Genomic DNA, 25,774 nt, shown 5'->3' with positions numbered 1-25,774 from the left:
ATCGGGAGGACACTGAGGTTCTAGAAGTTACACGACCAGCCCAAGAACAAAGGAGTCTTGGGGCCAGGACCGCGGGTTCTCTCAGCCTCGCACTCCGACCGCCACACCCGGGGGCGAGAGTGTCCACGCTGGACGCGGGTCAGGCTCCGGCGCGCGTCCGGGCAGCCCTGCCCCGGCCCTCCCCGCGCGCCCCGGCGGGCGAGCAGCAGGCTCGCCTTCCGAGCTGCTCTGCACCCTGAGCCCTCACTTCCTTGGCTCCTCGCGCTGGATCTGTGTGAATACCTCCGACGCTCCCGGAGTCAGAGGAGACTGAGCTCCTTGTTTATTAACTCCTGGAACTCATAAGCCAGCCGGGCCCTGCCGCCGGGAAGCCTTTCAGGACCCGCGGTGGAACGTCCTCCACGCGGCCGGCCGGCGGCCCGCGGAGCCCCCGGCCTGCAGGTGCCCGGGCTGACGGATCAACAGCCTGTCCGCCTGCGCACTAAGCGTGGGAGCGGGTCGGGGGACCACCTCTCCGCGTCCTGCGTCGTGAAATGCCTAACGGGTGCTCAAGGGCGTGCTAACGCGAACCCTGCTTCTCTCAGGGAGATTTCCAGATGGCGGGGCCCCTGCGCGGAGCAGCCGCCGCGTTTCAGCAGCCCCTCCGGGTCGGCATTTGACGCCCGTAATCTCATTTGCGCCTCTCCCCATCGCCAGGAGCCGGCGGGGCGGGCATCCTGCTACCATTCTGTAGTTCATGGAAGCGAGGCACAGAGAGGCAACGGGGCTCATCGGAAGCCCCCCGGGCCTCGGAGTAGAGCAGGACCCAGACACAGGCCTGAGCTGTTCTTTCCTCCCTCCAAGCTGTTTCTCACCTCATTGTCTCAGCATATTCAGTTCAAGCGTCTGACAGCATAAACATTCTTTAATTAATGCTCTCAGTTTACCCAAGGCAGGCGTTCGGCTCGTATTTCAGCATCGTTGCGTACTGATTCAAAACTCAGGCTCTGGACTCAAAGAGGCCGTGCCACCTTGGTCCGGTCACTTACTTTTTTCTTCAGTTTTCTCACGTATGAAATGAGGATAATCTGAGTGTCCCTTTGGGGGTGACATCCTGCTCCTAAGCCACTTACCGTGGTGTCTGCCACACTGGGAAGGGCTCGCTGTGTTAGCCCCAAGAATTACAGTGTAATTAGCCGTAGTATCACAGAATTATGAGAATATTTTTGAGGGTTTGCCCCATGCTGACCCTGTGCCAAGGGCTGTGAAGGATGCCACCCTGTATCCTGCGACCTGCTAACACCAGAGATGAGACGGCCAAGTTCTTACAATCTTACTAGGGAGATATACCTGTGGAACTATCAAGGAATAATATGAAACTGCATATAATCAAATAGAAAAATGTGTGCTACGTACAAGAAGTTCCCTGCAAGTAATGAAGAGATGACAAATCATTCAATGCTGAAGTGGACCATCCACTCCAAACCTTTCAGGGGACAGAGGAGATGGGAGGCAAGAGATGGCATGAGCCCCCCCAAGACCACACTGGGAGTCAGGAGCTTCACCCAGAACCGTAGGCAGGACTCAGGCCCTCCTCCACCCCGTTCATCCATCTCTTCGTTTATTAAGAATCTACTCCATCAGGGACACTAGGCTGAGCCTCAAAAAGATGGTGCCCAACCAGCTGCCCTGTAAGGGGGTGTAGAAATGCAGACCAGTCTGTGATTCAGCACCGTGTTGGATGTAGCCGGTGTATCATCCCGTCTCGCTACATCCCCCTGCATTCTCATCCTCTAGGGGGAGCCCTTTATGACTTAATGTTGGGCTCATGGTGAAAGAGGGGATGCCCCTGGAAGTGCCCAGCATGTTGGTGCTGGAAATGGACGCTGAACGAAGGGAAGGTGGGCACCAAAGACCCCATCAGCACGTCTGGATCTGTCCTGCATAGGGGCTGCTCGTGCTCAGGCTGGGTTTTGGGGAAGGGACTCAGTGAGCTCCTGCGGGTGTGCCCGAGTGTCCCCCGTGGGCCCCAGTGTGGGACGCAAGCATGAGCAGGGAGACTTGGGTGGGAATCTCGGGGGCTTACAAGAAACCGAAGGAAAGGAGCCCAGAGCCAGGGATTTTCTTCAGGGTCTGGGTGGGGAAGGAATAGGGGGAGGAGATGTGAAATAAGGCGGGCCCTGAGTTCATGCCCAGTAAAGCCTCAGGGCCCTCCGCGGGCAGTAGACTTTTCTCTCTGCTTTTCCACATCTCCAAAATTTTCTATGATTTAAAAGATGCCCAAGAAGTTTTGTTCTGGTGGAGAAAATGCAGACGAGGGCAGAATATTGATTCCTGTGCCCCGAGTGTGTCGCACCGAGCAAGGGTGGCGGATTTCGGGGCTCGGCACAGGAGGTGGGGGCGGGCTTCGGGCAGCATCCCGAGTGAGGGCCACTTTTGGGGAGCGCACGGCGGGGGGGCTGTGCCGGTTGGTCTGGAACACGTGTGCGTGAAGGAAAAGGCCTGTAATGCTGTGAGGTAATGCCTGTTAGTTTTAGGGAGTAAATAACATCTCTCATGTAGCAGGTGACATGGCTCCGCGGGCCCTGTCTGTGTTAGCGGACGTGCACTTAAAATGTGAGGGTATTGAGGCCTCACGGGGGGGCCTGCTAATAAGTTTGTCATTTTATGTTTTCCCTTTATGATGAAATGCCTCTAGTCCATTTTTAGCAAAAGCAGGGATGATCTCTCAGTGTGTGTGTGTGTCTGTGTATGTGTGAGTGTGTGCTGTTTCTGTGTCCAAAGGCAAGATTTATGATTATTGAACAGACAGTAGCTTGCTCTCTCCGTTTTTTTTTTATTATTATTGTTTTCCTTTGAAATTCCAGAGTTAATGTTTTGTCTGCTTTCGAGCTGACCTTCTTTGGAGAGCTGAGTGTGTGTGTGTGTCCACCAGAGAGAGATTGAGAGAGAGAGAAAGAGAGAGAGAGAAAGAGAGAGAGAGAGAGGTCTGGAAACAAAGAATCTTTGTCTGTATGCTGTAGCAGGCAGGAAACCCCAATCCCGAGGGAATTTAGCCAGCCAGCCCTGTCTTGGAGTCAGATTCCAGCTCTCTGAATTCAATTTGACAGCTTGTCTGGGACACTTTCTAAGTAACCATTATCCTTCCTTTCTCTGAGTAAAAGAACTGTTATTTTGTGCCGTGGCTGTGCTGTGTGCACCGTTATCACATGTGTGGGTTCCACAGCGACTAGGACACACTTTCTCTAAATTGTTGGAAACGCTTAGCCTGTTTCCTAAGACAAGTGTAAATTTGTTCCAGGATAACAGCTTTCAGCGTTGCCCCGTGGCCGCGTTAGAGGCGGGTAGAGAGGGGTCTCATTGGGGTAGTTCGTTTAGTTCTACTAAAGGCATAAATCCCCTTCTTTGAAAGAGCTCTTCTGTCTCAGGAATCATTCAAATTGTGTTCATTCTATTCTTTTAAAGACTTTTTTTGGAAATGTGTGCAGAGATCTCTTCCCATGATCATTCCCCCTCAGTTTCTGTGTCTGATGGATGCATTGATGACTTGAAAAGAAGTACACCACCATAGGTCTGTCTTACTTGGGGAGAGAATTCCGAGGTCGGTGCCTGTCAGCTGCCGGACCCTGGGGTTGGGGGGGCAGTCAGGCACAACTGGGGTGACCACCCGGAGTACAGCAGGCATCTCTCCGTCCTGTCTCCTCTGCCACTGACATCAGCTGACTTTGCTGCCACTGCCTGAGGGTTTGTGAGGCAAAGCCCACCCTCTCCTGAGTGTGCATAATTGCAGGCCGTCCGGGTCCAGCTGTGCAGAATGACCAGGGGCACCGTCCAGCACGGCCCAGGTCACTTTGGGGTCTGGGGTCTGACAGCTTGGCCGACAGCACAGTGTTGCCCATTGAGGTTCTGACCAAAAAAATGTGTCCTTCTGATGTGAATGGATTCCTCTCCAGACTCTTTCCAAACAGAATTTTGAATGTCTCCTCATTCTCTCTTTGCCTGGCATCCCTTCCCTGGCTGTCTCAGCCCCACCCCATCCGCATCCTAGGAGCCACACTCACTTCCCACAGCCCAGGTCAGAGGACGCCTCCTCCGCCACCCCTTCCCCCGGCGCTTCGCTTGAACCCGCTGTTCCCAGGGTAACATCTGACGGAGCCAACCCAACGGCTGCTGGTCTTGCAAAACTTGAAGCATCTTGGAGGTGGGGACGGAGCCTTAGAAAAGGCCACTGGATGGATGATGGATGCATGATGGATGGAGCATGGATGGAGGGTGGATGGGGGACTGATGGAGAAAAAGTATAGACAAAGTGCCTTAAGCTACTCCTCACAAGCTTACTGCGACACTCACCCTTCGTGACGTTTCTAAGTCTGAGGGTGACAATGTGGCCTCGTCCACTGCGAGGAAGGGAGCTGTACTCGCCTTTTCCTCTCTACTTGCCATCAAGTTCCCCTTCACCTGACCTCAAGGTGATTCCTCGGAGGCTGTGATCGGTCCCATCCAGGAGTAGAGGGAAGAGCTTGCCGAGGGCAGATCTCAGGCACAAGACGAGGTCTCCACTGCACCCTTTTGCCCCATTTTTTTATCAGCTTAGACTCCCCTGGGGGCCCCTGCAGATCTGGGTCCTCTTGCTGTGTGTGCCCACACATTTTGGGACAGTCGTACTGCAGGGAAAAGTTAACTCCCGCTCACTTCCGCCCTCCTTCTCTTACCTTCCTTACCCCCCCCCATAATGATAACAGCTCCCATTGACTGAGGGCTTACTCTGTGCCAGGAACGTTCCTGTTCACTTCACCTGTGCACGTCACTGACAACCTCGTGTCGTTGGCATGACTGTGTTCCCATTTTGCCCAGGAGAAGGCACAGATAGGTTAAGCCCAGATCACCGAGACAGCAGGAAGCAGAGCAGAGTCGGTCACCGCAGCCCCCACCCCGCTCCACCCGCCCCTCCACGGAGCAGCCCACTTCTCCCAGGAAGCTGAGGTCATCCAGTTGTTAACGTGATACCAGGAGATTCACTGATTTCTGCTTGGTCCAAAAAAACAATCAGGAGCCTCACTCGGTGTGCTCAGCACTCGCGTTTTAAGCAGCACGTCGGGTGGCTTCCCAGCTGTGCTTTTCCACTGTCATGCTGTGTAATTCAGACAGCGTTACGCAGCTGTGTGTTTAATATTACATTTTTTAAAAATGAAGGGAAAAGAAGAGATTTAGGGAGGGAAATGCTACGTTGAGCAACACCCTGTTGATCAATAAGGACTGCGATAAACAACTACTAAAACAAGGGCGGGTGGACATCAGTGCGATAAATCTAGTTGTGGTATTTCCTCAAATGACAACAGGTGAGCCATGCCTTGCCTCAAGAAGCTTCTCAAGGAGGAGAAGGAAGGGTATCAGCTTCACCTGGACCATTTTAAAGGCATGTGCCAGGCGGCTGTGGCCCCCCGACCCCACACCCCGTTCCTAGTTCATACATGCCCTTGGCGGGCGGAGTTGGAGCAGGGTGCTCTGAGAGTAAGCACATCCCACTGCCTGTGAAATCCCCTTCCCCACGTCACCCCACCGCCGAGAGCCAGGGCTTTATTCAAACACTCAGCGGAGAAGAAACGTGCCTTCGGTGCTCTGCCGCAGCCTCCTTTCTGCCGCCACATCATTGGTCTTTCCTCTTCCCCATGCCTGCGGGCACCCGGGCCCCTGGTACTGTCCCTGGTGCTTCGAAGTGCCCACGGTGTGACCTTCCTGCCCCTTGGGGCCTGTCCCGTGTCGTGACCTTTATCAGAGCTGCTCGCAGATGCTCCCTGGAGAAATCCAGACTCTGGTCAGCACCAGCTCGCTCTGCAATATTCATGACGGTGACGAGGCAGGTGGGAGCCCTGCTGCATTTTAATAAAGGAGAATGGCTCTAAGTAACCCTCAGAGGGGGCCGAGGAGAGGCGCAGGGCTGCGGGGACGGGGGCATTTGGGGGCGCCTTGACCACCAGAGCACCCCTCCAACTGGACTCGGCCAGCCGACTGCTCCGCCCCCCCGATGGTGAGCAGTGGAGCACCACCGCCACCGCAGGGATGCCGGTTTCTCAGTGGCATTTCACACTTGCAGAGTGGGCCGTTTGGGTTTTGCATTTCCAATTCATCTCCAGACTCTTGACTGCTACTATTTTAGGCCTCCCACCTCTACCAAGTTTCGCTTTGACTCTGACATCTCATCCCGTCCCAGAGAGCAGAGCTGAGGCACAAAGTGAAATTGGCCTTGGTTGATGTACCTCCAGTTCCCTCACCACGTGGTCCTGGTTTGTAATAGAAACTACAAGTGACCGCTGTTAGCTGTGTTGGGGCGGGGAGGGCAGAGCACTTTGGAATGAAAAGGCTAGATCTGCAAGCTCTCCAGAGGACCCCCAGGTGGTCATCTCCATGCAGAATATTCCAAATCCATTTGTTTGGCAGAATGCAATGACTTAGAAATTCTACAGGGAGACTGTTTGGGGGGCAGTAGTCGCTGAAATATATTTAAAAGATGCTTGTTTAGTCTCATGCTCATAAACCAATTTTTTCTCCCTCTCTCTCTCTTTGTCTCAAGAGAGAGAAGCTTCTCTCCTTCCAGGTAGAGCTGTAGGGTTCACGGAATCTTCTAGTGAAAAGCCAAGGCATAGACCGCATCGTTTGTTATTTTAATATAAAAACCTTCCCCAAGTTCTTTTTATAGATACAACAACTTACTCTCTTCAGAGAAGCCTAAGATAATACATAACTTATTTCTCACGAAATAGCCTATTGGGAGAAGATAAAATCTTTGAGGATGAAATTCTGTGGTTAGAGACGCTAACCAGGACCTGCGTGGCTTCTCCTCCCCAGCATCAGGGATCTGTAAGCTTTCACATGCGAGGATAAATAAAAAGTTTAACATGCCTCTGATGAAGTTCAAAGTCTTGTGTTAGGCATATTCTCAAGAGAAAGGGTAAATTAAGTGGGATTATTATTTTATCAAAATCTCACACACCCTTCAAAGCCCAATTCAAGCCCCGCCTTCTTCAAGATATTTCCCCCTTATTCCTGAAGCATTGCAGTCTCTCCTGAGGCCCCACCACACCCACAAGCTGTCTGTGGGCCAGATTACAGGCCACCTGGTGGTCCTTCATTGCGAGTTTGGTCCTGTAGCCTTTTTTCCAGCCCTGTCAATATTCAGTAAATGCCACTGACAGTTGATGGAGTCACCGAGGAAGGAAAATCTAGTTTGTCAACTTAATTAAATGTTTGCTCAATCCTTCTGGTTCACTAAAGAAAGAACCAGAAGAAATGAGCCTTGGTTGACGCAAGAAAGATGAAGTTCTTATTTTCAAAGACTAAAACTCTGGAAAGGAAGAACAGCCACAGCTGTAGCGGACACTTTGGAGCACAGAAAGCATTTTCACACGCACGACTTCATTTACTCACAAAAGCAGGGTGCAGGGATTAAATAGGCCGTTTGCTTTTCCAAATTCTTAAATTTTAGGGGAAGCATTTTCCCCCCAAGTATCTACATGTTACGGATAGGTTGACTGAGATTCAGAGAAACTGTCACTTGCCTAAGTTGACACTGGCAGAGGTGGGAGGCCAACCCTAATATAGACTTCTTTCTATTGCATCGACCTGTTTCCCTGTTTGAGATGGACTGAAGAGAAATTATGGAATTCTTCCCCATGAAAATCTTCAAGCGCCCTTAGTAACACCACAGATGGCCTTGCACGTGGTGAGATGCAGGTATCCCTCTTCCAAAGAGGTGGAAATCGTTCTCAGGATGATTCTGAAAGTTCTTTGAGCTTCCAGAGTCTTTGGGCTGCCTGTAAAACACTTATCAGTCCTGCCCAGTACCCTAGGGGAGTGAAAGGCAGCTTTTCTGCTATGAGTCATACTTTCAATTTCTGTTAAAATTCTTATATGGCCACATATGCTTTCTCTCAGGCTTTGGGCCTCCAGGCCTGTGCTAATTTGCATGTCTGGTTTAGATAATGTCTGAAGTCCCTTTCAGCCTGCAAAGAAGCCTTGGATTCTAATATATGAGTGAGACCACGTTCCACCTGCCGAGCGTCGCCGGCCCTTTGTCTTTACTCTGCTTTGACGTGTGGACGCTGGACTCGGAGGTGGGAGTGTTTCGTGCTCACCTACCGGGTCACAGAGATGAACTGAAGTCACCTGTCCGCTTCTCCCGCACTGAGCCCAGAGCACCTTCCTGCAGACCACTTCAGATGCAGATTAAAAAGCTAATCACAGGAAGCACTGGGATTTTAAGTTTCTTGATTTGAACAGCAATCCTCAGTCAGTGCGAGGCTAAGACCGCAGATCGGGCAACTACCCTGATTCTAAAACTGTCAGAAATCGGCCAATTCTTTCATAGACTAAGCTCATCTTGCTTTTCACTCTCGCTCAACCAAACATCAAAAAGATGCTGTCAAGATATTAAGCTAAGTGTTTCATCTTCAAACATAACGTAATTCTCACCAGATAAAGAATTGATAACAAAGAGTTGACTTTCCAGAAGGGCTCTGAAAGCAACGCAGGAAGCCCCAGTCACTTTGCATAAGAGAATCATGGCGCCCTGGAGAGCTCGGGTTCGTGACGCTGGACAGGTCGTCTTCGCTCAAATTATGTTATCGGTGAGGCCCTCCCCGTCCCGGCACTGCCTCCTCCCTTTCGCCTGTTTTCTTTTAATCAGTAGCACTCGCCACCTTCTAATATACGATGTGGTTTTACTGTTTGTTTGGAATGTCGGCTCCAAGAGCAAGGATGTTCCTCCAATGGCCATTGTGTTCCCAGCACGTAAGACAGCGTCTGGTACCATAGTGGACATTCAAGAAAATGTTGTTGAGTAAATGAACATGTGTGGGAGATGAACTATGTGTTAAGTCCAGTAAGCTCCTTCTGGGGAAGAGGAAAAGCCTGGGGCGGGAGAAGGAAACGAAGGTGATAAGAGACAGCCCCTCTCTCCCCAAAGATGATCACCAAGCCAGGGCACAGATTACACCAGGAGCCTGGACAGGCGAGAGCACTGCACGTTAAGACCCTCACCGGTGAGCCTTGACCTGCAGGACTTTGGAAGGAAAGATGCCGGAGCTGAACTGGGCAGCAGACACGAGACTGGATCCTGGGCCGCCAAAGAGAGCAAGGGAGACCCCGCTGAGGAACGCCGGTGGGAGGGGGTCAGATGGGGACCAGAGGGGGCTGAACACAGACTACCTCTCATTTATCCTCAAGCCCTGTTACCTAAGTGAGCTGTTAGGTTTTCTTTTTCCGACCTGGAATCCTCTTAAACCTGAGGCATATTTGACCCAAGAAGTATGCAATTAAGTTGCGTCTGCAGGGCTCAATGAGGAGGGGAGTTTGGGGCCAACACCTAATTAATCTAGTCCATATGAATTGCTTTTCCACATAAGGCTGGCCCCCAAATCCCACTTTGAGGCCTTATCAAAATAAAGAGGTCATTTAGACTTGTGTGTCATTTAGACGCAGAGCCCACAGGAGGAACCCAGTGGAGGAAGGGTCCGGGCCCGCGGGGGCCCCGGGGGACTGTGGCAAGGCCGCCTGTCACGTGCCACTGGCCTTTCCAGACCCTCATACTTGGAAGCCATCCATTTTTTTCAAGGATTTCTCTCACGTGTCCCTTCTTCCCTTCGCACGCGGAATTCCTGAAACAGTGCCTCCATTATACCCCACGCAGCGGGGCTGGTTCTGGGGCTCAGGGGCTGCTTGGATTCCAGGACAAGATCCTTGAGCAAAGGAAATCTGATCCAGGATATTTTTTTTTCTGTGAGTTCCAAGTTTGAGGAAACCCTTCCCTAGGTATTTCCCTCCTCCCGAGGCCTCCGTGGAAGCCAAGATCCTCTGTTGCTCTTTAGAACATAAGACGCCCCTGAGGTGGAGGCCGAGCTGCCCCGACAGGATGGGCTGAAATGAGGCGAGGACCCCGTTCTGAGTTCCGGGGCCGGCTGCGCAGGGAACTGGAGGTGCTGACAGTCTGGGGAGCAGGGAGGACGCTCGGTCAGACCTCAGCCTAGTAATAGCCCCGCAGGCAGCTGGAAGCACCACACTACCATCTCCTGGAGCAGCCATTCTACACTGGGACCCAGGGTAACCCATTTCTCCTCCTAAAAGAGAGCCATGCTTGGTTCGGATTTGGGCGTCACTGGGCTGGGAGCACAGGAGTGGAGTAGCCTTCCTCCTTTACATCTTCTCTTATCTCTTAAGAGAAGATGTAAAGGCCTTTCCTGCTGAGCTTTTTAGCTGTAATTCACCAAGATAAACATCTTAGAAATTCAAGCAAGACTGTATTAGACTCTGTGTATATTGTGTATATTTTTAACTGTCGTTTATCCAATGCTTATTTAATCCTCCTAGCCACCCTAGAAAAGGTCTGTTATTAATCCTTCTTAGGGGCTCAAAAAGGCAGAGTAACCTTTGGACCAAGATGGTTCAGCAGAGTCAGTGGCGGCGCGGGGATCTGAACCCAGGGCAAATGGATTCTAAATGCCGTGACATCACCCCTGGGCCGCCAGAGAGAACGGGTGTCTTCACCAGGGCATCCGCCCTGCAGAACCTTCCACAGCTTAGGGGCTAGTTGCCTGTGCTCTGCTTTTGAAGTGGGAGGCCAGGCCAGCAGATCAGACATCTGGTGTGGTCTCTGACAGGAGTGATAGTGGCAGACAAGAGGCTGGTCCTGAGTTGGAAAGGCTCAGGAAACAGGGCAGGCCGTCACGGGTGGGGCCCAGCAAGAAGGAGAGCCCGGAGTGAGGCAGAGTTTGGTTGGTGGTCGACAGGTTCTGGTCCTCCTCAAAGGCTGGTCCTCTTATGACCTGGGACCTCGGAAGGAGAGGGGGTCTTGGAGGATCGTCTGGCCCAGCCCCCGACCAATAGTGAGGCTGCTGCCCCCGGGTACAGTGGGTGTGGGGTGGTTTGGGCGATGGTCTTCCTTCTAGGGGACTTCTTGGAAGTTCGGGGCTTTGGGTGCGGGGTCCCCTTTGTTTGAGCTTTTCTCCTTTGGTGTCCTCACACTCTTCCAAGAAAGGAGGTCTGGATCGGACTGAGAGGAGCCTCTGCTCTGAGCTGGAGCGGCCCTGCCCATTCTTGGGCTGAAAGGTCTGCATTCAGAAGCCGGGCTTTCCAAGGATAAACAGGGCCAGGTGCTGCCAAGCAGAAATTCGAAGAGACGTTTCAGGGAAAATTCATCTTTTTCCATCAAGTAATTGAAAGCACGGTCTTATGTCGTCAGGGGTGAAGAGAGAGGCTTTTGTGTGCTGCTGTCTCTCATCTCTGGCCTCCGGGTGAGGTCATGACAAAGCATGGGGCTGCATGTTGCCGGGGACATTGGGCCTTTAGACGACGAACTGTCAGCATCAGAGCAGAAAATGTCTTTCCTGAGATGTTTGGCCAGATTTCTGGGACGCGTTTCACAGCTTCACACAGAAGCTGAGTTAACACTAGGATGTCTGTGAGAAGGTCACGTCCAGAGAAAGCTTTCACCTTCCAACAAGGACTTTTCAGAAAAAAAATCTCCATGCTCGTATTTCTCCACCCCGGGAGGCTCTCCTGGAATCTAAGAGGGCATTTAATGTCAAAGTCAACAACACCAAGCAGCCCATAAAGGAGATACTGTTCAGGCCATTATATACGTGAGGCTGAATTATCCACAATGCCTCGCGCACGGTGCCCAGATGCCCCAGAACAAGGCTCTGGCCTCACTTTGCTTTGGCAAAAGTTGATCTCAGGACTGCTTAAAACTGTAAGCTCCACGCAAAACCCTCCTGGTAGGACTCCTCTGAAAAGGCGTTGCAGTTCAGATTCGTCGTTCTGGTACCCTCTCAAGCCAGGGGGCACCAGCCATCACTGGAGTGAACAGCGAGTGTCACAATCAGGGTGGTTTTCTTCCGATGAAGCATCTGCCACCACACGGAAGTTCTGAGACCAGCAGCTCTGCTGGTCCCTAACGGTCCCATTTTTGCCCACTGTGCCCTTGGCTGCTACTTAAGCATGTGTTTTCAGAAGTCAGTTCTCAGCAGACAGCAGGCAGCATATTCGGGGTGGGGCTGCCCCTTGGTCCAGGCACACCTTGCAGGAGAGCTCCCCAAGCTGACCGGCATCCAGGGGTCAGGGACCCCCGACCCAGCCAGGCGTCGGGCCAGGGCAGGGAGAGTGTTTGTGCAGAAATGTGAGTCTTGGGGTCACTTCCTAGCCCAGGCTTCACCATTTTGGTTATAGATACATTTCTGCTTGTGTGTCTGCTGACCACACTACTAAGTTCTCATTTGTATGACTTTTAGTGGGGAAAAAAGGCCCTCATGTCAACAATGACATTGTTAAAATATATATAAAATAAAATGCAGGCTGTTTAAATGAGTGGCATCTCGTCCTGGACATCCCCTGGGGAAAAAGGTTTCAGCCTCTGCCCTGTAATGGGTGGATCGTTGTCCAGCTCAAAGGGCACACAGGGTTTACAGTCTTCACTCCCCATCGCCCAGACTGAAATCGCACGGAGACTTCACTGAGTGGCGAGAAGTCGGGGTCAGGGCTGTGAATTCTCTTCAGCTAATAAAATAGGGAACAGCAAGAGAAAGTGTGTGTGTTTAGCAGGAAGGAGAAAATATTGGCCCCGTTTTCGTACATTCAGCAGATACTTACCGTGTTCCTGCTCTGTGCTGGGCACTGTTGTAGGTGCTTGGTTCTATCAGAGAACAGAAGAAGGCTCCCTACCCTTGCGGACCTGAGAAAGGGGGTGGAGTGGGGAGGGGAATTGACATGTATTCGGCAGGGCTGGAGAACGTGTTTCTGGGTCTGAACATTCTTGAGGTATATAACATGCAAAGACAATCATACTAATTGCTAGAATCTTCCAAGGCTGACTCTGCTGCAATGCCAGCTGTCCGCCTGGGACCCTCCTTGGGTACCCCTGGTTCTTCAGATCTCTAAGGCAGAACACCAGACCTCAGTCCCTGGCCTTGGCCTTTCCATCTTCGGCTTTGTCTCTGCAGTAGGACTTACATCAAAACCATTGGTTTTCATTTAAATCGTACATTTAGTTGGTATCCCCATGAACCCCAGTGCCCACAGACAGCATTTGTTCAATTCCTCTGTAAATGGACACAGGTGTCCTTTGTGGACTCAGGCGCCAGGGGCAGGATTTTCCATGCAAATAGGTGGGGATGAAAGAACAAGTAGGAGGGAGTCCTGTGGTCCCTGATGCTCCGATTCCACACTCTGCTCCCGGACCCTCAGCTAACGACGCCCACCTACGGCCCAGTCCACAGCTGTTTATTGCTCTCTTAACTCCACAGGAGGACACAGTTTAGGCTGATTGCTGGTGGCTTCTCTTGTTTCTGTCATGTCATTTTTTTACCTACCAGAAGACTTTAGAGTTGGTTGGGACCTCAAAAGTCCTCTCAGCTAGGCTTCCCCAGGCCCCAGGCAGGCCTGTGGGAGAACTGGGTTCTCCAACAAAACGATGGGGCTCCCAAACACTTCTCTGATAAGGCATGGACTTCAGCGTGGTTGGGCACTTAGGGAAGAACCCAGCCATCACCCGCCCTCTGTTGGTTAGAGGGAATTCATCCAGGCCTGCTGTGACTTTAGCATGCTTGCTCTGCCCGTGGAGCGAGAATAAAAGAATAGGAAGAAAAGTTGATAAGTCAATGGTTTTACCTCTTCTCTTCCATTTTAGATTCTTTTTATTTCTTTTTCTTGCCTAATTGCTGTGGCTAGGACCTTCGGTATAGCACAGGGAACTATATTCAATATCTTATAATAACCTTTAATGGAACAGAATATGAAAATGAACATACATATGTACATGCATGACTGGGACATTGTGCTGTACACCAGAGACTGACACATTGTAACTGACTATACTTCAATTAAAAAAAAAAATCAATGGTAACTCTAGCCAAAGCCATAATAGGCTAAAAAAAAAAGGTTCTTCTTAATGAATATAACAGCTTTCAGAGAGGGTGGACGCCTCCAGCAGATGAATGATTGAGTAGAAAAACTGATTAGAAAACTTTGAGTCAGAGGTCTTATCAGCACAGTAAGCCAGAAGTCAAGTCAGAACTTCAGCTAACACACACCGATTCCTGGAACTTAGTGATTTGTTTTTTCTTTCTGCATGAATCTGTCACTTTCTATTCCACTTTCTGTTCTGTTCCTGCTAGATTCACCTCCTTCCCCTCCCCCCACCCCATGCTCACTCTATCCATCCCACATGTCACCGCAAGCTTGGCGCCCCATCGCACCCTGCTTTCATGGTACCGCTGCGTGTCCAAAACCTCTCCCGGTTTCCAGTGCCTGTAACCCAGGGCCAGGAAGCTTGCCGAGCAGCGGATGACATGACCTTGAACCTGGCCTCAGTCCCCTCTTCCAGCCTGCTCCCCCTCCATTTTAGTCCCGCAGCCCCACCCACGGCTGCCCCTGCACCACATTCATGTCTCATCACTCACCCCTTCCATGTGCCCACCACACTGCCCACCCTCTTCTCTCCAAGGAGGCCTCACTCATGTCCCCCCACCCCAATCCCACTTGCCACTCCCTCCTTAACCTCCCAGAACCTTAGTATTTCCCCAGCCCTCCTTTGGCCCATGAGCCGTATTTACTCACAATCTGTTATCTTCTATTTAAAGGCAAGGAAGGGGAACTTGTTTTACATTCTTTCACATCCACTCTATGGCCAAACACACAATAGACTGCAGAATGCAGGCCCACATAAATTACCGGAGGCCTAACCAGCATCCTCCCGCACCAAAAAAAAAAAAAAAAAAAAAAAAAAAAACTTTGAAGAAACCGGCCTTTCCTTTCCTTGAGGGCACCCCAGCCTCGCACACACTCTGCAGACCCCAGCAAGACAGCCCAGACGATGCCCAAGAGAACCCTCAGCCGCATCCCAAGCTTGTACACAAGTTGGGTTCGTTGTTTGTTTTTGTTTTCTTTTGCTTTTTAGCAAGCAGAAGAATCTACTTGCAGGAAAAAAATCTCTTTGTGGAAAAAAAAAAAAAGCCAAATAAAAATCAAAACAGACGACTTAAATGAGCCCAGCTCTGCCTCTCTTTGGCCCCCTTTCCCCGCCTTCCTCCTGTCTCCACCCCCTCACCCCCTGTTTGGCGTTTCATGCCAATTGCTAAAGACTGTAATTTTGAAGCAGCGCTGGCTTTTCCAGAGCCAGGAGGGAGGCGCGTCCGCACGGGGATTTCTCCACGAGAAACTCGTTTTTGTCTTTCGGTTCTTCTTGGCCAGAGACAAGATAGCGGGCGGGCGACGAGCCGGGCCACCTCCGCGGGCCCCATTCTGATTGGTGGAGACGCGCGGGCTGGGGCGGGGCGGGTGTGTTTCGCCCTGTCTGACGTCCTCGGACGAGGTTTGCGCTCCGTTTGTTCGGATGGTTTTTATGGCTGCTTTGTTGTCCACGGAAAGCCTTTGAGAGTCACCATTCTGCATCCTTAAGCTCCAGTGCTCATTCCTGCTCCGCGTCTGAGCGGGACTCACACCCTGAGAAAGGAAACCTTTCCAGCCAGTCGGTTAAGCAATTTCTGAACATGGTTATGGGAGCCTGTGGCTTCTTTCAAGAAAGGCGGTGGGATCACCAATGTTGAGTTTCAAGGGAGGACCCGTCGAGGCAATCTGGAAGCTTCTGTGCACTTGCAGGCAGGAAGCATCTCTCCAGCCCTCGTTTCTTGTTCCAGCCACACCTCTGGCCTTCCTTTCTCTGCGGTCATCGCCCAGGCCTTTCCACTATCAACATAAAAGCGTGAGAGGCCGAGGAGAGCCCAGAATGTGCCCACAGCATCCGTGCACTGAAGTGGGGGGTAGGAGCCGCTGCCCGGGACCTCCTGGCCTGGGCTGGGAGATGGTCCTCCCAGGGGCCTTTAATCCGGATGTCACCCACCTCCACAGAGCTGCATGGAGGGCTTTGGACATTTTTTTTTTATTTCTAAACTTAGATTATATTTGCAGAATGCTTTATAAGATGCCTCGCGTATGTTATCTCACTTGATCATTACCCGACTTCACCCATTCAGCCTGTTGTAACACAGTACCGTAAGCCACATGGTTATAACCAACAGAAACGTACCTGGCACAGTCCTGGAGCCTGGACGTCTGAGGTCGCGGTGCCAGCATGGTCAGGTTCCGGGAAGGGCTCCCTTCTGGACTGCAGGCGCTGCCTTCTCGTTGTGCCCTCACGTGGCAGGAAGTGGGCAGACTGCCTTTATGGCTTCTTCTTAAAAGGGCACTAATTCCATTCAGGGAGGCTCCACCCTTACAACTAAATCACCTCCCAAAGACCCTACTTCCTAAAACCGTCACATTGAGGGTTAGGTATTAACATGTGAATTTGGGGAGGACACAAACATTTAGTTGGTACGGTGAGCACAGCCCTGTAAGGTGGATAAAGCATGTGAATGTTTACTTCCTTTTAAAAAAAAAATGAGGTCCAAGGATGTCTTGATTCATCCAAGGTCTCACAACAGATAGTGGCAGGGACAGAACTTGAACTAAGCCTCTGACTTCGAGTTTGGGTTCTTCCCATTACTTTGGGGCTCCCAACCCAGGTGCCAGTGTCCCTTCTACTCATCCCCCCTTGACCCCGGGGGAAGAGTATGCTTCTGGAATTTAATGATGCTCAGAAAGTTATTGCTGAACTAAATTTAATGTCTCCTAAGGGCTGAAAGATCATCTTCATGCAGCCTTTCTGGAGAGCAGGAGATGCTAATATACCTCTTTGTCGTTTCCATTAGACCCTTCCTATGACTCAGTCCGGAGAGGCGGGTGGGGCAACAGCATGAATTCTGGCCTCAACAAGAGTAAGTAAACATCACTCTGTTCTTTGGGAGGAAAGCCTCTTTCCGAGGGCTGGCTGGAGAACAGGGTCACGAGATAAAGGAGGAGAGGAGTGAGCATTTTGTGTTCCTGCTTTGTGAGTGGACATCAAAATCCACTGCCAATGTCGGGCCTGCCAGTGACACCCAGTTCTGGAAAGCTGGTGTGGGATTTTCACTCAGCCCTTTGAGTTTCATTTCACTGCATTTGGTTTTAGAACTATTGGAGTAGGGAGGTTTCTCAGGACAAGATTCGAAATGATAGAAAAATCATTGGATTTAGATTCTGTCATTTCTGTTATGATAATGACCTTCTTGACTTTGCTTCTCTGATTGTCAAGATGGGGTCATATCAACATCTCTACCCTGTTCCCAGAAAGGCTGAGAAGGAGGATAACCTGATAAGGAGAAGGTGGGGGTCTAACACATCAGTTTGTGTTGGAGTCTGACCCAAAATTTTCCAATAAGGGAGAAGGAAGAGAGAATGACTCAAACTCCTGACCCCAAATGTGTCGCTCTTGCTATCCCTAGGAAGTAAAATGTCAAGGTCAGGAATAGATGGGGAATTTTTTCAAGAAAGAGGTTGGGGTTACAAATTAATGCCCAAGCAGTAAACAAGACCCTTTTTAATAAGATGTATTATCTGTTTACTCTGTACCCAGCCCTTGGCCCAGTGATGAATTAGACTCAGACCAACATCTCAGGCAGGAGAGAGGGACCATGCATACATGTAACTCTTCCATCTGGGTGGTACTGGGAAGGCCTTGTGGGCCAGGGACCCTAGGAGTCGGCTCCGGAAGGAGAAGCAGGATTTGGACCTGCAGGGATGGGGAGGAAAAGCCCTCCTCCCAGGAGAGGTGGGGGCCAGGGAAAGACAGCAAGGTTGTCATGTCTGTGCGGCAGGGAGGACTCGGGTTCCTGGAGGTTAGGATGCACAAAGGGAAAGAAAGCTGGAAAGGAAGGAAGAGGGCGTGAAGATGCTATGAAGATAGATCTCAATTCTTTAGTCAACAGTGAGTCACTTAGGGTTTCGGATGGTGGAGTGAAATCGTTTAGGAAGATTAAACTGGCTAAATAGCACATGATGGGTCAGTGGGAAGAGAGAGGAGTGGTGAAGATGCCAGTCAGAACAAGCCATGGATGCTGCAAGAGTGACGCAGATCTAATGCAGAGACGTGATGACAGGTGTGGGAAGGGTGTACGTAAGAGACACCCTGGAGGGGAGCTCACAAAACATGGCAACATCGGGGCAGGTGACCTGTACTCAGAGGTCTCCCTCTCATTAAGGACCTTTCTAAATTTTCGGTTTAAAAATGAAATCTGCAGCCCCAATACCGCTAGACATGCTCTGCTACGTTTTTATTGCTGTTTGTCATTGTCTCCCCATTAAAATGCAAAGTTCCACCAGGAACTGCTGGTTCGAGGCTGAATCTCCAGCACTGAGGACAGTGCCAGCACATAGTAGCTTCTAGACAAATATTTATAAAGTGAAATGAATAGACGAGCGAGTAGAGTGAGTGAGTGAAAGAACGGAGGAGAAAGCACGTGTCCTCCTTTGACGAGGTGTTCCCCTCCCCTCGTGGAGAACGGCCCCACTTACACCATTTCTTTTCTTCTTGCTGCAGGTCCCCCCCTTGCAGGAGCACAGACAATGAGTAAGGGTACTGAGCAGCGGCCCCAGCCAGGTACCTGTCTCTGACGTGTAAACCCTCCTCTGCGGCCACTGACTCCGCGTGGTCACGGGAGGCTTTAGACCAAATACTGCATTTTGGCTCGTTCGTAGAACCCTGTATTTGACTCTCTGTGACAGATCTGTGAATTGGGTAACTGGCACTGGAATCAGGTAGAGACTTGCTGGATACTAGATACTAGAGGGGAGAGGAACCTAGAAATTAAAATGCCTCCTTTTGTAAGATAAAGACGCTGAGACCCAAAAAGGTGAAGCGGTTTGCCGAAGGCCACTTGGCTGGCTTATGGGAGAACTAGAGCTGTAACCCCAGACTCCCAGGTTGCTGTCCAAGCCCTTTATGCTTCACCAGGCCTCATCGATGATGGATCTACTTAACAATTAAGGCAGAGGAATTTTAAAACCATGGAATTGGAGATTCTTTGGCATTGAAGTGGAACCTGGAGACATCTAGGCCTATAACATCCTTCTGTAACATCTCAGTCTTATGAGTACCTCACCTCCACTTGAATACTTGTAGCAACAGGGAGCTCACTACCTTGCAAGGCCAGAGTCCCCACTTCCTGGATCATCCACTCAAGCTTCCCAGTTTGCCCACCAGAGAAGTCTCCCTCCCATGCTCTCCGAAGGTCCCTCACATACCTGAAGACAGCGGCTGTGCCCTACTCGGGTCACAGCTGAGATTAAGCTTTGAACAAGCCATTGCTTCGGGACGGACAGATGTTGTGTCCCATCTCCACTGAAGATAAGCAAGAAAAGTCGGCCTGCATTTCATCAGGAAGGCTAAGCACTTTCTGACTGTGAATCACGAGTCAGACAGAGAGGATCTGACACAGAGGACTTAAAGAATCCCCAACAACAGCCAAATTAGACGTTACCTGCCAGAAATATCTCAGCCGTCATGCCATGGGGATCGCAGGGGGCAGACTCAGTAGCCTTCAGGACTCTGCAAGTTAACTCGTGATTGTCAGCAAAAACCCCCAAATCACATTGATTTTTTTAAATTACAATTATACTTGCAAAAACAGCAAAATTGTACCAAACATATGGCAACATGGCCAAGGTGGGAACCAGCTCTCCACCGTGATTTCCTCACCTGAAAAAAAAGACCAACCTCACATAAGCCCGTATTGCAAAGATTTCCTTTGCAGCTAAATAATCACATCAGTTTAAGGAAGCTGAGAAATTAGGAGTAATCATTCTATAGCTAAAATAGAAATTCTGGTTGGTGTTGACATTTCTGAGCTTAAAATCACAAAATGCTGTACTAGAAGGGAGTTGGGGAGTCCAGGGGCCCAATCCATCATTTTGTGGATGAGAAAATAGATACCCAGAGACCATCCAGGGAGTTAGTTCGTTTATAACTTAGCTGAGCTTGAACTCAGGCTGCTTGATTTCCAGACTTTTTTTTTTTTAATGTAACATCAGAAAAGGAGAGACGTGTGAGGTGGTTAGTGGGGGAGGCAGCGCTTTTAAAGACTAGTCAGCATTGGACCTTCTTTAAGCCCCTTTAGTAAGCCATCTTTCACCTTATCCAGGATGAGTGCACATTAGCCAGCTCCTTTCCAAATGGTTTTATTATTCTGTTTTAGGTGATGACAGCATTATCTACAAATTTTAGACACCAAATCTGAAAAAAAATGATACTATTTTATGTTACTATTCCATGTTGTTTCTGTAATTATGGGGATAAAGACCGTAGCGCTGGTCAAGGTCTTCGAGGTCTGCAAATAAAAACCAGGGCAGTTCTCTGACATCAGGCTTTCCTATGCTATTGAAATAAAAGTATGAGCCCTTGGGGTATTCTTATTGTTAATGCTGTTGTTTTTCTATTTTTAATAACAGTGAAGCCAATTTTCTTTTTTGTTTCCTTAGATCCATATCAGATCCTGGGCCCGACCAGCAGTCGTCTAGCCAATCCCGGTGAGTTTACTTGGGTTTACTTTGGCCTCCGGGGTTGCCTTCCAGAACATTCCATAGCTTTGTGAGGCCGCAGAGGCTTCTTAAGTGTCCTAAGTTCAGGCTCCTGACCGGGGAGTAGCATGTACTTCTTGAAATGTTCGACACCTGTTTCTTTAGTGGACAGGTGAGAGGACAGGGCTTGTCATTAGGTGGCAATAATATCCGTTGGCTGAAACTCCTTCTGGACAATGAAGATACTAGCACTGAATATCCGCACTGGGATCAGGTTAAATTTCAGTAAGGAAAGATGGGGCAGGGACGGGGGACAAGGGAACAGTTCCAGCAGTCCCAGCCAGCCCTCAGTGACCTTCACCATACACTGCACATACACTGGAATGTGTATCCCAGAGGTGCATCAGCCTTGATTTGAGAACGTGTTGCTGAGTTATCCGGCTTTATGAAGAAGGCTGCAGATAATATAAACTTGACGTATTTTCAGGGCTTATTATTAAAATAACTCTCAAATGAGTTTTAACCCAAGCTCACCTCCCATTTGAGCTCAGAAGCCCTTTGCAATAGTGAGGCCGGCACCTTCCCCCACCTCAGCCCACAGGGAAGTCATGCTGCCCGCGTCTCGAGGCCGTTCCTTAGTGTCGGCCCCTCCTGCTCAGAGGACAGAGAAGCCACCCAGCTCCTTCTCTTCTTTTTCTCCCTCCGCCCAAGTTCTTCTCTGTAGAACTTACAGCAGAGAGCGAAACATGAGGGCTCAGAAACAGTCCGGGTCTCCTCAGCCTAACTGGCTATCACATCCTCTCGCTGGGGCTCTGGCCTTGACGGGGAATATCCTGAGCAGGACCCATCACTGAGTGGAGAGGACACAGTGATTCAGGCCTTTATAGATAATGAGATTCAAACACCCTGCCCAAAGCGGTGGGGAGTGGCTTGCCCCCAGTCACACAGCTGGGTCCAGCCTGGTTATCCACTGCGAATCTCACCAAGTCTGGGGCAGATCATCTTACGATCTGACTCTGCTGATCATGCCAGTCTCAGTGGCAAGCGGATTCTGAATGGAAAAGGAGACGAAGGGCTTCTTATCCACGGTGGGCGGGCCCTTGCACCTGGGAAACCGGGTTCTGACCTTCTGAGCTGAGACTCTGCTTCCTCCCGCCTGCCCCGCTGCCTGCAGGGAGCGGGCAGATCCAGCTCTGGCAGTTCCTCCTGGAGTTGCTCTCCGACAGCGCCAACGCCAGCTGCATCACCTGGGAGGGGACCAACGGGGAGTTCAAAATGACGGACCCCGATGAGGTGGCCCGGCGCTGGGGGGAGCGGAAGAGCAAACCCAACATGAATTACGACAAGCTGAGCCGGGCCCTCCGATACTACTACGATAAAAACATTATGACCAAAGTGCACGGCAAAAGGTATGCCTACAAATTTGACTTCCACGGCATCGCCCAGGCGCTGCAGCCACATCCCACCGAGCCGTCCATGTACAAGTACCCTTCCGACATCTCCTACGTGCCTTCCTACCACGCCCACCAGCAGAAGGTGAACTTTGTGCCCCCGCACCCGTCCTCCATGCCGGTCACGTCCTCCAGCTTCTTCGGAGCCACGCCACAATACTGGACCTCCCCCACGGGTGGGATCTACCCAGGCCCCAACGTCCCCCGCCACCCCAACACCCATGTGCCCTCACACTTAGGCAGCTACTACTAGCAGCTCCATCATCCATCTGTGGCCTTCTCGCTGGAGCCCCACCTCTCACACTTCCTGGTGGCCTCGCAAGGACCGAGGCGGGCTGGAAGAGAAAACAGAACTGGACGTTCTTTCCTGTAGGAGAGAACCTTTGTATTTGCCCCTTAAAAACAACCCTCCTTTTTTCCCCCCTTTTTTAACGTTGGTAACTCTTGCTTCCTTTACCTTGAACAAAGAGATGGATCATTCCACGGGCCAGTATGCCAGTTTTGAGTCTCAATCACCTGCCATCTTACGAGCTGAATATTTAGATTACTGGAATGGTTGTATCATGGTTCTGGGAAAGAAACTGTAGATTTTCTTTACATTTTTTTTTAGGACCAAAGCAGTTTCTGATCAGCACACAGGTCTCCTCTTGGACCTTGAAGGGTTCAGTGTGATTACAGAATCATGGACGTAACCAGTTATGCTCTGGTTTGAGACAGTGAAAACAGAGGCAGGAAGCTTATAACCTTCTTTTAGGAAGACCTAATTCAGTGGATGGCAACTGGAACACTGGTTGTAAGGCCAGTGAAGTTTTCACCCAACTGGAATTTAAGAGAGAGAACAAGTGCGTGTATTTAAGAAGCTACGGGCATTGCAAAATTCTTCTCAGTTGTCAATAACTAGGCACTAGGCTGACCATTCTCTCTAGAAATAGTCAAGACATGAGCTAAGAAATGTTAATGCACATGCAGACATTCCTGAAAGACAGAGAGTCAAATAGCTTTTTTTTTTTTAAATAATGACAGTGGGTCCCAGAACTTTGAAAAGTCGTAGGGATTTCTAGACACAAGCAGATTCACAAGTGCTGTGCGCTTGTTAGAACATCAGTCCAGGGTCCACCAACCAGAAGGCAACTTACTGTATAAATTATGCAGAGTTATTTTCCTATATCCTGCAGTATTAAAAGTAAATAAGTAAAAAGTTAAAAAGAATAAAGAAACGAGTTGACCTCGGTCACAGATACAGTGTGACTATCAGTCAGTTGTTATTTTTTTAAATGTAATTTGTACATCTTTTGTCAATCTGTACATTTGGGCTGTTTGTATGTTTTTATACCTGGTTTTTAAAAAGCATAATGTGACTTATTGCTAGAAAGGAAATGGGACATTGGAGTCACTGACTTAACTAGAAAGAGAAGCACTGGTGTGGTTATTTAACGAGCAAGCTCAAGCAGGCAAAGGTGATCCCTTTAAACGGTTAACGCTTTTGAAATGTTTGTAAATAACCAAACTGCAGTCGTCGCAGCTCTGAAGAGAACAACCAAATGCTCCCTTGTGGATACGAGGGCCTTTTCCTGCCCTATATATACAATATATTTTTTAGATATTAAAATATATATAATTTTGCAGGTAATCGTTGACTTTTTTAAACTATATTAAGTCGTAAGCTGACAACTGTCAATGAAGACTATGTTGTAAAATAAATTGACAAAATAAATTGTGCCTTCTTCTCTCGGAACTGAGGATACTGTCTTCTTGTTTGCAGCCACGTACTCCCCCACCCCCAGCCCCGCCCCCTCGCCTTCAGGCGAGGGTTTCCCAGGGGACCTTTCCTACCGCCCTTTTCTCATGGCTACATACAGCAGAAAGGACAAAATCGATTGGTTTATTGTTGTCCTTGTATGTGGTTGTTGGTACCGCTAGTCAGGGGTCTCCAGAGAAACAGAACCAGGAGGCTAGCTACGGAGATTTATTGTGTCCCATCGGCTGCAAGCTGGACACCTCGGGAAGCCGGTGGTATGTGGGGTGGTATGTGGTTCCAGGCGGCATGCGAAGGCCTGAGGCCCAGGAGGGTGTAAATCCCAGCCCGAGGGCAGGAGAAAAGTCCCACCTCCAGCTGGGGGAGAGGGAGCCAAAGGGAGCATTCCTCCTTGCTCGCCTTTCGCTCTGTTCGGAGCCTGTTTGATTGGAAGAGGCCCGTGGGGTAATCTATCCCATTGAGCTCACATATTCACATGTTCCTCTCAGTGGGAAACACCCACACGCACCTACCCGGAAACACTACTTCACTTTGGCCACAGTCAAATCGATACTTAAAATTAACCTTCAGGTTGTTGATGATGTTTGCCGAGGTGGTTTTTGTTTTAATGTTATTTAAATCGTCCTCCAGCCTAAAAAGGGTTTTACTGGATGACAGCCAAGACCACAGATAACCTGTGTCCAAGAACCAGAACAAAGCAAACAGGTCCACCAGGATGGACCTTGTCCGCTGGCCTTCACTCTTGCATCCACTGAGCACCTCCAACCTGACGGCCGTCCCCCTGATGCTCCAGCAGAGAATAAGATGACCCCCTCCCGCTGGTCCTGTGCAGGAGTTTATAGCCCAGGCAGATTTTTAAGGTCCTTCTCCTTTCCAAAAAAGAAACTTGCCTCAAATCGTTAATCGCTACTGTTAAGTAGCTCATTTTCATTTCCTCTGTTTAATAATGAAAACAAATGAGGCCTGGAAAGTCCTTGATGTTGTGAGAAATTAGACTCATGGCATTGGTAGCTCTGTAATCTTGCCTGGGTCACACCGGGTACCTTCTAGACAACTTGCCTACCTGAACAAAATGAGAAGTGTTCCAAAACTTTGGTCTCCAATTTTTTTTCTTTTAATTTGCAGCCTACCATTAAAAAAAAAGTGTTAAGCAAACAGTCTCAGTGGATGCACATAGATTTATAAATCATATATACAAATGGTTACATTATTATTATTTATATTAGAAAACAAACACAAAATAGAACATTTGAAAGAGTGATATAAAAATAAATTGAAACTGAAGTTCTAAAAGTTTCTTCCTGTTTTCTTTGTGTTGCACGTCTCCCGCTGTCAGCACTCAGTAAGAAAGCTAGTCTTTAGAGACCCGAACATCTGTATGAGTTTACCAGTGGGCTTCTAAGAAAAGAGAAAATTTAAAAACTCAGTAAAAGTGGCCTAAGCATAGAAAAATAAATGATAAAGGCTGGGATTTTAGGACTGGTCTAGGTGGATTCTTTCTCAAATCTCCATCTCAGCCAAGTTTTTCCCATCAATTTTGAAATCTACAATGTAATCATTAGGGGAAATAGAGGCAGCTACTTCCCACTGCTGTGAGAAGGATGGGCTGCCCAGACCATCGGAAGGTCACCCCTTTAAGAACTTTATTAATGTGCCTTTTTCGAGCACTGGCTAAGGTTCATCACCTCCACAAAGTCTTAGAACTTCGGTGAAATCTTGCCCTTAGAATTTGTTCCCCAATGATTTATTCCATATTTGGAGAGTTGGTCCACTCAGGACCAGGACATCATTGCCTTCTTTTAGGCATTTATATGGAGCGAGATCTGGCCGTTGGTCCCTAGTAAAGCCCGAATTTGGGGTTTACTTTCTTACTCCAGGGCACCCTGCTGACTAGCTGCAGAGGACAAATAGGACCTTCACCATCCTGGTTGCTAGTCCAGTCTTTTCCACACTCAGCCATCCTGTCCCAAGGCTGCGAAGTGCGTTCAGTCTAACACAGAGTACAAGCCAAGCAGAGAGGAGCGCGGCAAGCCCGTGAGCAGCTCTAAGGGAGATAGTTCTTCCCCACGGTTTAGGCTGGACAACAGCCCTTTTGAGCAGGAAGTCACTTTTGTTTTCAGTGCAAAAAAAATATTGTTGATTCCCAGGCAAAGGAAGCTACATTTTCAAT

At 49.6% G+C, this 25,774-nt stretch overlaps 1 protein-coding gene across 2 annotated transcripts in view; it reads left to right on the top strand.

The window, feature by feature from the left end:
- The window catches only part of FLI1 (Fli-1 proto-oncogene, ETS transcription factor), a 110,085-nt gene extending 86,502 nt beyond the window's left edge, over nucleotides 1–23,583 (top strand). For both annotated transcript variants that reach the window (XM_006211658.4, XM_031670355.2), the window contains exons 6-9: nucleotides 16,716–16,781; nucleotides 18,422–18,481; nucleotides 20,359–20,406; nucleotides 21,572–23,583. In XM_006211658.4, the coding sequence (XP_006211720.4) occupies nucleotides 16,716–16,781; nucleotides 18,422–18,481; nucleotides 20,359–20,406; nucleotides 21,572–22,101 (704 nt within the window). In that variant the 3' untranslated portion in view covers nucleotides 22,102–23,583. The remainder of the gene's footprint in view (nucleotides 1–16,715; nucleotides 16,782–18,421; nucleotides 18,482–20,358; nucleotides 20,407–21,571) is intronic.
- Nucleotides 23,584–25,774: the final 2,191 nt, after the last annotated feature.

This window comes from Vicugna pacos, chromosome 33 (assembly GCF_048564905.1).
Source record: "Vicugna pacos chromosome 33, VicPac4, whole genome shotgun sequence".
Lineage (NCBI taxonomy): Eukaryota > Metazoa > Chordata > Mammalia > Artiodactyla > Camelidae > Vicugna > Vicugna pacos.
This window is presented reverse-complemented; position numbering and strand designations above follow the sequence as displayed.